The sequence below is a fragment of the Sebastes umbrosus genome, chromosome 5 (assembly GCF_015220745.1).
Source record: "Sebastes umbrosus isolate fSebUmb1 chromosome 5, fSebUmb1.pri, whole genome shotgun sequence".
Taxonomy (NCBI): Eukaryota; Metazoa; Chordata; class Actinopteri; order Perciformes; family Sebastidae; genus Sebastes; species Sebastes umbrosus.
The window spans coordinates 481,827-495,966 of record NC_051273.1 but is presented as its reverse complement, the minus strand read 5'-3'; the positions used below and the strand labels follow the sequence as shown (position 1 = coordinate 495,966).

Sequence of the window (14,140 nt, the reverse complement as noted above, 5' to 3'; positions counted from 1 at the left end):
GTCAGAGTTTCTTTAACTAAATGAACTCTGGAGGAAAAGATTCAGAAGATTGAGAGGAATCTGAGTGAAAACCTCAGTGAACAGTCACAGCGTCACAGCGTCACCACCACAGTCACCACCAAAACGCTAAAGTTAGAGCGTAGCTGTCATGTCTTCATAGCAGCGGATCTTTGAGGTCAGGTGTTGAGATCTCTCAGGTTATTAACTCAGTACACCAGAATAACTCTGAATAACCCTGAGACGCTGTCTTCTGCTCTGGCTGTTAGTGTTTGATGACCTGTTCATCATCATGTACAGTATATTCTGTTGTACTAAACATCATCATGTATATTATGTTGTACTAAATATCATCGTGTATATTGTGTTGTACTAAATATCATCGTGTATATTGTGTTGTACTAAATATCATTGTGTATATTGTGTTGTACTAAATATCATCGTGTATATTGTGTTGTACTAAATATCATTGTGTATATTGTGTTGTACTAAATATCATCGTGTATATTGTGTTGTACTAAATATCATTGTGTATATTGTGTTGTACTAAATATCATCGTGTATATTGTGTTGTACTAAATATCATTGTGTATATTGTGTTGTACTAAATATCATCGTGTATATTGTGTTGTACTAAATATCATCGTGTATATTGTGTTCTTTCTCCAGATAATTCCACCCGGAGGGAACACATCATTTGATGTCGTGTTTCTCGCTCGAGTAGTTGGGAATGTAGAAAACACTTTATTTATTAATACATCGCATCACGGAGTGTTTACATACCAGGTAACACCAGAATAAACTTTTATAATTAGAATAATAGCTAGAGGCAGGAGAAATGTGACTGATTTTTCTTTCTCCATCTCTCGTCCTGAAGGTTTTTGGGGTCGGCATCCCGAACCCCTACAGACTGAGGCCCTTCATCGGGGCTCGAGTCCCCGTAAACAGCAGCTTCTCACCGCTAATAAACATCCACAACCCCTTCAGTGAACCACTGCAGGTAATGGAGAGGAACTACAGTCTCTAATGGTTCAATTTGCACTTTGCAGGCTATAGGGAGATCATGCGTTTGCTCGTGTATCTGTCTGTCCATCCACGGCTGATCTCTCGTACTACTGGACCCATCAGCAGGAGATTTTCTGTGCTCATTTATTATGCCTGTTTGCTGAAGGACCTCTTGTAGTTGCTGTGATTCCCAATTTTTGTGTGAGTCCCGCATACGAGGCGGTGCGACGCGTCCGGACCTCTCCTCACCGTGGACAAAGGGGTCGCTGCGTCCTCTCTCCCCGCCGGTGAGGGACGGGGCCCCCTGCTCCCAGGGCGGACTGTTCTCAGTGCGCCCCAACCGCGTCGTGCCCCCAGATGTCAGCGACCCATCCGACCCTTCTTGAAACACGGACCAAGGAGTCTAATGCAGGCAGGAGTCAGAGGGTGCAAACAAAACCATGTGGCGCAGTGAAAGTGAGGGCCGTTGCACGCCGGCTGAGGCGGGATCCCGGCCGAGCGGGGTCGGGCGCACCACCGTAAAGTGGTATCGGTTCCGTTGTATCGGAGCCGTTTTGCGCGTGCACATGAGCACAGTATCGGAGCCGATACTGGTATCGGTATCGGTGCATCCCTAATCCTTCTCCATGTCTTCCTCCAGGTTGTTGAGATGTACTCCAGTGGTGGTGATCTTCATCTAGAGCTTCCTACAGGTCAACAAGGAGGCACTGGAAAATTATGGGTATGTTTCACGTCTCAATGGTTTCTGTTCCAGAGTTTTTGTCAAGTCTTACGTTGATCTGAAAATGAACAATAATAATAGTCACTGACTCAGAATATCCAAACCGAATATGCTGCTTCCGTGACCCGTATCATATTGGGAGTATTAGTGTAATATTAGTGTGCACGTAGACGTAGTCGGTGTCACCCATGCCGACCTTCTCCCTTCAGGAGATTCCTCCGTTCGAGACGAAGGGGGTGATGAGAGCCAGCTTCTCGTCGAGAGACGTCGACAACCACACGGCTTTCATCAGAATCAAAACCAACGCTCCCAACGAAGACCAGTTCATCATCCTCCCCGTAGAGGTGGAGGTCACATCAGGTGTGCTACCAAAACCTTTCTCAATGTTTATTACCTACAGAACATTTATTGTAACCAGGGCGCACCGACAGTGTTTAGGCAACAAAACTACTTGGTTAGGTTTAGGAAGAGATGATGGTTTAGGATTAAAATAACTACTGAAGTGGAGTTTAAAAGTTACGTGACCAATAAATTAACACTGACTTCTGGTTTCATACGGGACAAGAACAGCTGTCTCCTAGCCTTTTCCCTTGTCATTTGTATGCCACAAACTACGGTAAGATCCACAGTTAGGTTAAGGCAACAAAACCACTTAGTTAAGCTTAGGAAGAACATCATGGTTGGGCTTAAATGTCGTGCTTTTAAACGCCTTCTCGTGAGACCGCTGTTCTTGTCCCGTATGAAGTCAGTGTTGATTTATTGGTCACGTAACTTTTAAACGCCACTTCAGTAGTTATTTTAACCCTAAACCACCATCTCTTCCTAAACCTAACTAAGTAGTTTTGTTGCCTAAACGCTGCAGAAGAACTGATCGCTTGTTTTGTTGGACATTCGTCGTAGAATGCAAAAAAAAAAGCAGTTTTAGAGCTCGGGTGAAGATACTGTTATCGTATGAAACCTGATGAGTCCATCGGTACCAACCATGTCATACTAGCTTGTCATGAAGGAGGTTAAATAACGCTCCAAACCTAGGCTAAATTTTGGTCATAAATCTCCCTTTAAGGTAAATTCTGAACAGATAAAAAATGATCGATTAATTGTGATTAACTATCCTAATGGATTGACGGCCCTGTTTGTAATACTTGGTGTCCTTTTGTCTGTCAGGTAAACATCTTTCTGTTTACTCTCTTTGCAGCTCCTGGTATTTACTCCTCCACAGAGATGCTCGACTTTGGTACGCTGCGGTCACAAGGTACGGAGTCCTAGAGGACAAGCTCCATCCTGCAGAGTCATCTTTCTCTGGGCTTCTTTACTCATTCCTCTCTTCTCTCTCTCACGACGACAGATCGCCCCAAACTGCTGAATCTACACCTTTTAAATTCAGGAACAAAAGATGTTCCAATTACGGTAGGTGTCCTCAGGAGGCCTTTTTAAATACATTAAACTTATATCTTAACCTTCATGTATTCATTGTTCTTTATGTTTTTACCCTTTCTCAGAGTGTACGTACGACGCCATCGAATGAAGCCGTCACAGTAGATTTCAAAGCGGTCACGCTGAAAGCTGGAGAGAGCAGATACACCAGAGTAGCAAGTATTAGTTTTGACGGTAAGTCGTGTTTTTCTTTTTATCTGGTAATATTTGTTTTATATAATTTATTTCGTAATATTACAAAAATAAAGTCTTAATCATTTTAAGAGAAAAAAAAGTGGGAATGTTACGAGACTACTTGAGGTGACTTGGGGTGAAGGACTCGTTCCCTACCCGGAGGTGTTTATTCAACTGTTTGTTGAAAACAAAATACGTCCTGATGTAAAAGACAAATGAAGTTTGTTTCTCATAAGTCTGAATATGATAATATAATAATAATATATAATATAATATAAGTGTGAATATGACGTCTCAGCGGTTGTTTGGGACATTTAATAAATAAATAAAAGTAAAAGCTCTTTGGGGCGGAGCTGGCCCGCGGCCTCTTGAGTTTGACACGTACGTCTTAAAGATTTAAAAAAGTGCATTTCTTCATAGTCACTTTAAAAGAGTGCAGTTTGATGCACCGTTTCCTCTCTGCTACTCCGGCAGGCCAGCTCTAAAGTGTGAAGTCTGCGTGATGTCAGTTTCCTCCTTTTAAGTCTGACAGACAAGAATCATCTTCACTAGAAGTTTACATCAACTTCCTTCTTCAGAATCATTCAATGCTAACTCTATTTTAGGTTTTATTGGTATACGTGGGGAACATAAAAGAATCAGAAGTCAGTATCGTCTCCTCGTGTGCGTCCTGTGAAGCATTATTGACTCTTTATTATTAGTAATGATCTTGATGTTCTGAGAGTTTTACATCATGTTCTAACTCTGACGCTTTTTTTTGGTTCAAAGTGTTGCACAACTTCCTCTTGTGAGGCCTTTAGCACTTCACTTATCTGCTGTTTCCATCTCTCTCTTTTCTTCCGTTGCAGCCTCAAAAGCGAGAAGACCGTATCAGTTCTCTGGTAAGATAACGGTTAAAGCGAAAGAAAAGAGCTACTCCAAGCTTGAAATCCCTTACCAGGCAGAAGTGTTAGATGGGTGAGTTATTTCGTTGATAGAGAGGAGGGGGGAGGGGGGTTTATATATTATATAGGAGAGTGTTGTAAAGACGTTTCTGTCTGTTCTGGCAGCTACCTGGGCTTCGACCACACGGCGACACTGTTCCACATCCGGGACAGCCCCGTCGACCCGGTGGACAGACCCATCTTCCTCACAAATGCCTTCAGCTTCGCCATCCGGATACACAACGTGTCGCTGCCCGATGAGGCCAAAACCATGTTTAATGTGAGAGGAAGAGTCACTCTGATATGAGGATGTGGTTTATATATATATATGTGTGTATATATGTATATATATGTGTATATATGTATATATATATGTATATATGTATGTACAGAGAGTCAATGTGACGTCACACTTTCTCTCTTTCTGTGTTTTTAGGTGCAGAACTTCAGTGCCCCGATCCTCATCCCGCCACACGAGTCCCGTTACATCTTCTCCCTCCTCTTCCGGCCGGTCCGACCCTCCATCCACATAGACAGCAACATCCTGCTCATCACCAACGCATCCAAGTTTCACCTGCCTGTCCGGGCCTACACCGGCTTCTTAGAGGTCAGTTACTATGAAAACAAATCCTCTTCATATGAGGGATAATGTGCATTGTTGTGAAATAAACCCTGATGTTAAAACATACTTTGAGATATGAATACATCTGGAACACCACTGGGAAGATACAGGATGATATAAAAACATTAAATAAAATACATAAATGGACCCGCCCTTTATCTAAATTGTGACCAGATGACTGTTGAGAGTCGATGTGATGATGTGTGTGTTAATAATGTTTGTGTTGCTGTGAACAGCCGATGGTCCTGCCTCCCAGTCTGAAGGAGAACATCCTGGACTTTGGTGTTCGCAGTGCGACCGACACCAGCAGCATCACGTTCGTGGTGGTGAACAGTAACCCCATAGAGGTGAGGTCACGCTGCATTTATTACTACAGTATATCACGTTTTCTAGATACTAAAATATAATGGGAAGAAGTTAACTTGCTGTGTGATTGTATTTCCTGTTCACCTCCAGCTGGAGATCAAGTCGTGGCTGGTGACGGGAGACAGTCTGTCCATGGAGCTGCTGAAGACGGAGAAAGGAAACGCATCAGTGGCCCTGAATCGCCTGCGAGAGCTGCAGAACACCTCGGCCTCGCATCACAAAACAGTAAGAGCTCCGCGGCGTCGTCACTGAGCTGCTTTAGGATTTATGACGAATGCCATTTTTTTTGTCTGGGTAGCAGAACGCCAGCAGCCCGACAGACGTAAAACTTTGTCGCTGACTGAGTGATGAAGTTACACGATTGGTCGGCCGGGTGTTGGAGTTTCCTCATTGGCCGTTGCTCTTTCAAAATAAAAAGGCGGGAACAGTCCTTTGTTTACGTTTTAAAGGAGGAGGCGTGTCAGCGGTTCCACTCACCGATGACGGAGGGCATCTCAACGCTTTCCATTGGTTTCCTAACGCCGGGATCAGACTCCAGGATATTTTAGTGTTTGACGATGGTCACCATGTCAGATCTAACCATCACAGCGCCATAAACTCTTGCAGTGTCTCGGTCGGGTGACCGGCAAGACTACACGTATGACCACGACCAATCACGGCACGTCGTATTCCACGATCACGCGCGAGTTCAGACGTCGGTTGAAGCAACTGTCGATCATGACGACAGAAGCGTTGTGTGTGATGCTGGCGGTCTGGTGTTGTGGATGCGCTCCTGGGTGACACAGAGAGGACGGGACGGGCTGTCCATACTTCAGTCAGTTTGGTTGTCCCACCTGACGGCAGCAAACTCGCCATCCCTCCTCCTCTTCTCCTTGTTCGTTTATTACCAAGTGACCTGACTGTGCGCTGGAGAGAGCACCTGATTGGTCAACTCAAAGGAACACATCGTTGGAGATGTCACACTAGGCGCGTCGAGACTAAGAATTCTGACAGGCTAGACTTTTCCTCGGGGTGTCGTGGGGCGTCCCAGACGTGGCGTTGGTTGTCATGTACTATGACACACTACACCAGATAAGAGGATCGATTTTCGCACACAATGCTCATTTATCGTTCCTGATCCCCTACGACGGCCACGTCGGGCTGTAATCGATCCCCTACGACGGCCGCGTCGGGCTGTAATCGATCCCCTACGACGGCCGCGTCGGGCTGTAATCGGGCTGACATCGTGGCGTCTGAACCGGGCTTTAGTAAAGCAGGTCCAGCGTGACACGTCCGCACTAAACTATGATCGAGCTGTGAAACTAGACGATGTAGTTCTAACATGAAACCAGGTTCAGCGGGGACATCAGCGCCTGTTTCTCTCTTAAAGGTAGATTTTGGCGGATCGTTTAAACGGAATAACAGAAAGTTAACGAGCAGGACGCCATGTTGTTTCCTGTTTGAAAACCAGGGACCAATCAGGTGCTTTCAACGATAGGACACGTCCTCTATTGTCCTCGCCGGACCTGGTGGATGTGTAGCGCTGGTTTAACATTACAGACACGATCACTGACTATTAGTGGAACTATTTAGCCACAGACTGACCGAACACGGTCCAGATGTAAACTGGGTTTGGACTCAGTCTTGTTTTAAAGCTACTTTACAGATTCCTCTTGTTGAGAATCTGCAGCACCATCAGTTCGAGTTGTTTGCATTTAAAAAGAAGAACTAACACATATCTTTGTCTCCACGAAGGTGATATTAGCATCTGGTTATTACGCAGCATTCAGAGTGACACTAGTGGCCAAAGCACTGGAGGGCATGTATGACGGAGCCATACACATCACCACAGATTATGAGGTAGGTGGTGTTGCTGTTCAATCTGCTGTTTCTGTTGAATCATCAACATGAATCAGACTAACGGTGACTCTTCTTCCTCCTCAGATATTAACCATCCCAGTCAGAGCTCTCATAGCTGTGGGGACATTAAACAGCTCTCCCAAGCACATCCTTTTACCGTCTTCATTTCCTGTAAGTTACACCAACATCTATTCACACCTGTACACTATACTCTCCAGCACTCCTGACACAACTCTTCCGTATTTCTCCCGACAAGTTTTCCTTTTCGTTCTGTTTCTGGAACCGTCCTACGACTCTAAAAGTCTGTTTCCACCCGGACAATGAGTGAGAGGCAGAGAGATAACTTGAGAGTAGGGATACACCGATACCGATACCGATACCGGTATCGAGTATCGGGTCCGATACTGTGCTCATGTACTCGTACTAGTACTCGCAAAACAGCTCCGATACAACTTTACTTTCACTCCACCTCCCCGACGGTGCGGGCAAGACGGGCTGGTGGTGCGCCCGACCCCGCTGGGCCGGGATCCCACCTCATGAATTCAGACATTATACTAATCAGCATCATCATGTAGTTATTTCAGCATCATTTTGATCTGTTTATTGATATTAAATCACAGCACAATCTGTTTATTTTGGGTTCATACAGCAGTAGAGATGTGTGGCTGCTAGAAAAAAGTCAGTGCAATGCCACTGTGTGAATACAGCTCGCCGCCGGGTGATGTTATGAACCCAGACACGACGGCGTTTGGTTTTCTGACATATCTGGGACTTCACCAACATGTACGAAGCAGCTACAGAGGTTATTTCCTCCATGGTTGATGGAGGGAAAAGAGTTGTTGGTATCTACGGAGACAAGCTCCTCCTCCTCTCCGGAGCGTCTAGAGCGAATGAACACGAATGATACCGGCGGTCCGACTCTAGCCGGTAAAGCGAGGCGAGAACTTTCTTCACTCTTGGTCTGAACACATCATTAAAGAAAGAAATACTTCAGCAGCTTTCAGATGTCCTGGACAGAAGAATTCCTGTTTCTTTTAAAGGAAAGGGGCATTTTGTCAAATCTCTTGCATCAGTGCAATTATTATTTTGTTTTCATTCTTTAAAAGTCACCAGAATGTGAAAGTCTTTGAAACTGAAAGTCTCCTGGAGGAGGAGACAGCAGACCTCCCACTTTGGTTTCTAAATCCTCCTACGTTTTGAGGCCTCAAGGTTAAAGTGTGTGAGATAAGGTGTCCTGTGCAGAGCTGCATTCCTGTGAGGCGTTCAGGCTCTTAACATGTCTGTATATGTGTGTGTTTCTCTCTTCAGGGGAAAGTGGTTCATCAAAGCTTCAGCATCCAGAGCTCTTTCACTCAGAAAGTGAGGCTCCAGCAGATACGCTCCCTAACGGAAGACATACGTTTCTATTATAAACGGCTCCGCAACAACAAAGACGAGCTGGAGCCCAGACGTAAATCTAAGGTATCCCCTCCTCGTCTCTCTGGGCAACGTGACTGATCCTTCAGTGGCCTTTAAACATGAACTTATTTCCTTTCCTCCATCTTTTTCAGGTGGCTAATATTTATTTTGACGCCAGCTTGCAGTGTGGTGATCACTGTTATGTGGGGCTGCCATTTGTGCTTAAATGTAAGTTGTTTTGTTGTTTTTGAGTGTGTTCAACATTCAAATCTACGACGGCGTATTGTTATGGGTAAAACTAAATAATAATTACGGAGCCGGGGGAGGTGCGAATATTCAGAGGAAAAACTTGGATATTCTTTGAGATTATAAAATCACAAAATTACGAGAAAAAACACAGAAATGTTCTGAAATTAAAGTCACAAATTTACAAAGTAAAAAACTTACATACTCCCTGAGATTATGAAGTCACAAATTTACGAGAAAAAACTTGAATATTTTCTGAGATTAAAGTGTTATAAATTTATGAGAAAAAACTCACAAATGTACGATAAAAAACTTGAATATTTTCTGAGATTAAAGTGTTATAAATTTATGAGAAAAAACTCACAAATGTACGATAAAAAACTTGGATATTCTCTGAGATTATAAAATCATAAATTTGCGAGAAAATCCTAAGAAATTTTCTGAAATTAAAGTCACAAGTTTCCAAGAATAAATCTTGAAAAAATGTTGTTGTTTTTAATCAAGGAATCACATCACTTCACTTTGCAAAGTTGGATCAACCTCATCTCACCACAGACGCCACCGTTAAACACTGCGGTAACTTGAGCCTAATTTTATTAGTATTTATTTATGTTCATAAAAGAACTCCTAAAGAACATGAAAGAAATTTGTATATGCATCTTTCAGGACCTTCACCTTGATCATTATAATACTACTTTAGGAGCATCGACATCTCCACACCACGGTTTTTTGCACAATTAAAGTTTTTTCTTGCAAATTTATGAGTTTATGATCTCAGAGAATATTTGAGTTTGTTTCTCATAAATGTGTTTGTTTGTTTCTCATAAATGTACCACTTTAATCTCAGAGAATATTCACGTTTCTTTCTTGTAAATTTACGACTTTAATCTCGTACGTTTTGTTCTCTGAATATTACTTCCTTCCCCGGCTCCGTCATTTTTGATTTATTCTTTTAACCTACAATACGCCGTCGTATAAATCTCAGAAAACTAGAGTCAAAATAAAAAAATCAATCTTTTCCTTCGGCAGCGGAGTCGAAGCCTCACGGGCTGGCCTTACAGGAGGATATCTGGGACGCTGATGTGGATCTCCACCAGAAACTCCTCAGGCGATGGAAAGAGCTGAAGGAGCGCTCCGGCCACAAGTCAGTATATCAGGATCAGTCAGGATTCAGTTGTCATCAGATGAAACTGCTCCACACCGTCGAGCTGTTCACAGAACGTCACAACATGTTGTTTCTTTTCTCTCTTAAGGATTGAAGCCGTCTTTGAAGTCAACACGGACCTCCAGAAAAACGTGCAAGCTAAAATAACGGCCCACCTGACCTGGCCCTCGCTGGTCAACTCCTCACAGCGGATTCTGTTTCCTCTGACCAACACCAACAGCTCTTCTGTGAGTACAAACAGCCGGCCTCCTGCTGGGACACGTGCTCAGTAGGGTGACGATATATCTGCTTTATGTGAGTCTATGTGGAGGTAGAAGGAAGTTACCGCTTTTATTGTGGTAGTCTGAGTAACGTGACGTCATATCCGTTCCGTATCCGTCAACCAAAACAAACCTCAGGCACTATTAAACGTTGGAGGGTCGTCGTGGATACGACCTGCACCCTCACATGTTAAATCCAGCTTGGTAAACACTACACATCCAGTAAAGGATGGAAGCAAAATGTCTGAAAAATATTCGGGAAAATGTCTGAAAAAATCCTGAAAAATGTCCCCAAAAGAGTCGGAAAAATGTCGGACAAATGTCCAAAAAAAGTAAAAAAAAAAAAGTCTGAAAAATTTCAAAAAATGTTAAAAAAATTGTCCCAACAAAAGATGTCCTAAAAAAAGTCTGAAAAATGACAGAAAAATATCTTACAAATGTCCGAAGAAAGTTTAAAAAAATGTCCAAAAAATATCCGACGAATGTCCGAAAAAAGTAAAATATCCGATGTTGAGCTCTGCATGACGCAGATTTTTTATAACCTACAACTATCAGAATAATGTACTAATTTATTTATTATTAGTGGTAAACACTACACATCCAGTAAAGGATGGAAACACTTTGGGTTTCACACGTTGACAGGAAAAGCAGAGCTAGACAGAGCAGAGATAAAGCTGCATGCTAACTTCCAAAATATCTCAGAATAATAAGTCCGAACAAAGGCTGAAAAAAGTCAGAAAAAAAGACCGAAATATGTTCAAACAAAAGTCCAAGATATATCTGAATAAAAGTCTGAAAAACATCTGAAATATATCCGAAGTAATACTCCAAAAAATGCCTGAAAAAATGTCCAAAAATAGGCGGAAAAAAAGCAGAAAAAGTTAGCAGGAAACGTCATCATATCGCGGTGACGTGTGGTGGAGCCGGCCGTCGCTCTCATCTCCGTGGTCAAATGGGCCGACGCTACAAAAAAAGTCAGAAAAAAGCAGAAATATGTCTGAAAAAGGCCAAAATAATGCCAAAAAATGTCCAAAATATGTGCGAAAAAAACCCTCAGAAAAATGTCTGCAAAATATCTGAAAAAAAGTTAGCAGGTAACGTTATGGTATGGCGGTAACGTGGCGGTGGAGCCGGCCGTCGCTCTCGTCTCCGTGGTCAAACGGGCCGACGCTACGACTGTAGAGCACCCAGATACTGACATTTGTGTTCTCTGCATTGAAACGGCCCCGATGGAGCTGACCATGGATGGATAAAGGAATGTCTAACGGTTTTGAAGTTGTGTGTTTGAACCTGAGGCGTGACGTGTTTCTGTGTTTCTGTGTTTCTGTGTCTCTGTGTCTCTGCAGGAGGAGGAGGTGATTCTCCAGAATCCCGCCGACGTCCTCGTCTACGTCCAGGTCCTCCCGTTGGCCCTGTTGCCCAACCCCTCCGTGTTCTCTGGGAAGCTGGCTGACAGGTCGGGACATCTCCACCAGCTCAGGACGCTCTCGTGCTTTCTCCCCTCGTCTCACTCTGACGCTGATTTTTTATCTTCCAGGCTGCCGTTGGGGAATTTATCCAACATCAACATTGACACCAGCACCTTAGAGTTCCAGGTTCACAGAAATCACGTGAGTGGATTCACTGTTATCCAGGAATTCACACACACAGCTGGTTGGCGTGTAATTGCTGATCACCCCGTCCTCTCGTCCGTGACGGAGGCAGCATGTGGAAGCAGTTTGTCTCTAACAGGCCCCTCTGTTTGTTTCTTAGACATCGCTAATGAAGAGCAGTACAGGCTTCATAGAGGGATCAACCAGACCCTTTGTGTACAACCTCCTCCTACTGCCCGGAGAAGTCAAGGCCTTCAGCGTGAGATTCACTCCCACCAGCAACCACAGCGTCTCCTCCCTCCTCATCGTCAGGTAATGGAGCTAAACAGGGACGACAGATAGGGCTGTTACAATAACCGCAATATTGACAAGCCAACCGCAGGGAATTGGAAGAAACTGTGCAAAAAGCACTCACTTCATCCTTTAATATCTCTGTAACGGATGTATGCAGCGACGTTCTTTAAAAGTGTCCTGCAGCGCATCGTTCAGCCGTTACAACGAGCCCTCACTTGTTCTTATAATCCATCCAGAGGCTCCGTAATCCATCAAGGAAACAACACTATTTTTGGACACTTTCAAAATATAATACCTCTTGAAATGAATGTGTGTTTCATTGTGAATGTGTTTAGGAATAATCTGACCGTGATCGACACCATCATACTTCACGGTCGAGGGACGACGGAGAGCCTGAAGGTGGCGGGGAAGCCTCCGGGACAAGGCAGCTCGCTGAGGTTCAAGATGACCGAGGCTCTGCTCAAAGACTGCACAGAGAGTAAGTTTATGTTGTTGTGTTCGTCCACGTTAGTCTGACCCTCGACGCTATTTAACACTAACGCCATGTCTCCAGATACAATCCTGATTTTTATATTTTTATATTTTTATTTAACCAGAAATAAAAGACAGTTTTAAATGAAAACAAAGAACAAAATAACAGAATTAGAAGATTTCAAAAAACAACCTTCAACCCTCAAAACATCGACAGCCAGATAAATAAAAAAAAAAAAAAGAGATAATATAAAATACATAAATACAAAAATATACAGAAAAAATTTAGTAATTTATATGTAAAAAAACCCCATAAATAAATATTAAGGCTGTCAGTCGATTTAAAAATCTTATCGTGATTAATCGCAAATTAATCACACATTTTATCTGTTCTAAATGAACCTTAAAGGGAGATTAGTCAAGTATTTAATCCTCTTATCAACATGGTAAATATGCTGCTTTATGCAAATGTATGTATATATTTATTATTGGAAATCAATTAACAACACAAAACAATGACAGATATTGTCCAGAAACCCTCACAGGTACTGCATTTAGCATAAAGATTTAACATGTCCGAAAAAAGTCAAATAAACGTAAAAAAAAAAAGATGTAAAAATGTCTGAAAAATATCAAGAATTTTTTTAAATAAAAAAGTCAGAAAAAAGTAAAAAAAAAATGTCCTACAAATCTATGAAAAAAAAGTCTGTAATATGTCCGAAAAAAAATAAAAACAAATATACCACAAATGTCCAAAAAAAGTCAGAAAAATATCCGAAAAATCTGCTCCAATCATAACATGTCAAACTGCAGCCCAACAGGCAACAACAGCTGTCAGTGTGTCAGTGTGCTGACTTGACTATGACTTGCCCCAAACTGCATGTGATGATCATAAAGTGGGCATGTCTGTAAAGGGGAGACTCGTGGGTACCCATAGAACCCATTTACATTCACTGATCTGGAGGTCAGAGGTCAAGGGACCCCTTTGAACATGGACATGACAGTTTTTCCTCTCCAACATTTAGCATTAGTTTGGAGCGTTATTTAACCTCCTTCATGACCAGCTGGTCTGACATGGTTGGTACCGATGGATTCACCAGGTTATATAGTTTCTTCCAGTATCTTCTCTCTACCTTTAAAACTGGTCTGATTATTAACCCTTCATGTTCTTTCAGAGCTGAAAGTGAGGGAGCCAAACTTCACTCTGAAGAGGACGTTCAGAGTGGAGAACACCGGCCTGCTGCCCATCACCATCAGATCAGCAGAAATCAACGGCCAGGCGTGTGAAGGATACGGATTCAAAGTTCTCAACTGTCAGGAGTTTGCACTGAAGCCCAACGCTTCCAAAGACCTCATCATACTGTGAGTGTTTCTGTTGGTCTGATCTGGAACCTGCAGCGTAAACTTCTATAAATACTTGTGTCAGCCTCTCTGGATCAGTAAGCCCTCAGTAAGAGGATGAATCGGCTCTCTGTCTCTCCGCTGCTGCTTCCTCCCATCAGGTCTCATTTTCATTCCTCGCTTTAGGCCATGTTACACCGACAAGGATTCATTTTTAAATGATGGTGTAACTTTAAATCATGTTGCACCAAACCTCAAAACTATAAGGGGTGGAGGTAACAAAGATTAACTG

The 14,140-nt window shown here is 42.9% G+C and overlaps 1 protein-coding gene and 1 long non-coding RNA gene across 2 annotated transcripts in view; one reads left to right on the top strand and one right to left on the bottom strand.

Moving 5' to 3' along the window:
• The window catches only part of tmem131 (transmembrane protein 131), a 52,075-nt gene that overhangs the window by 26,318 nt on the left and 11,617 nt on the right, over positions 1-14,140 (top strand). Inside the window, exons 6-28 of the mRNA XM_037770710.1 lie at positions 667-783; positions 875-997; positions 1,643-1,723; positions 1,933-2,083; positions 2,919-2,975; positions 3,069-3,130; positions 3,223-3,331; positions 4,180-4,288; positions 4,381-4,534; positions 4,691-4,861; positions 5,113-5,223; positions 5,333-5,467; positions 6,977-7,081; positions 7,166-7,252; positions 8,390-8,542; positions 8,632-8,707; positions 9,755-9,869; positions 9,979-10,117; positions 11,497-11,606; positions 11,688-11,760; positions 11,903-12,054; positions 12,372-12,514; positions 13,683-13,869. Coding sequence (XP_037626638.1) covers positions 667-783; positions 875-997; positions 1,643-1,723; positions 1,933-2,083; positions 2,919-2,975; positions 3,069-3,130; positions 3,223-3,331; positions 4,180-4,288; positions 4,381-4,534; positions 4,691-4,861; positions 5,113-5,223; positions 5,333-5,467; positions 6,977-7,081; positions 7,166-7,252; positions 8,390-8,542; positions 8,632-8,707; positions 9,755-9,869; positions 9,979-10,117; positions 11,497-11,606; positions 11,688-11,760; positions 11,903-12,054; positions 12,372-12,514; positions 13,683-13,869 — 2,720 coding nt within the window. The remainder of the gene's footprint in view (positions 1-666; positions 784-874; positions 998-1,642; positions 1,724-1,932; positions 2,084-2,918; positions 2,976-3,068; positions 3,131-3,222; positions 3,332-4,179; positions 4,289-4,380; positions 4,535-4,690; positions 4,862-5,112; positions 5,224-5,332; positions 5,468-6,976; positions 7,082-7,165; positions 7,253-8,389; positions 8,543-8,631; positions 8,708-9,754; positions 9,870-9,978; positions 10,118-11,496; positions 11,607-11,687; positions 11,761-11,902; positions 12,055-12,371; positions 12,515-13,682; positions 13,870-14,140) is intronic.
• LOC119488806 lies at positions 9,793-11,929 on the bottom strand. The gene is made up of 4 exons (XR_005207034.1): positions 11,797-11,929; positions 11,441-11,688; positions 10,046-10,190; positions 9,793-9,933 (listed from the first exon to the last, which is right to left on the bottom strand). It is a non-coding gene; the product is annotated as an uncharacterized LOC119488806 (long non-coding RNA).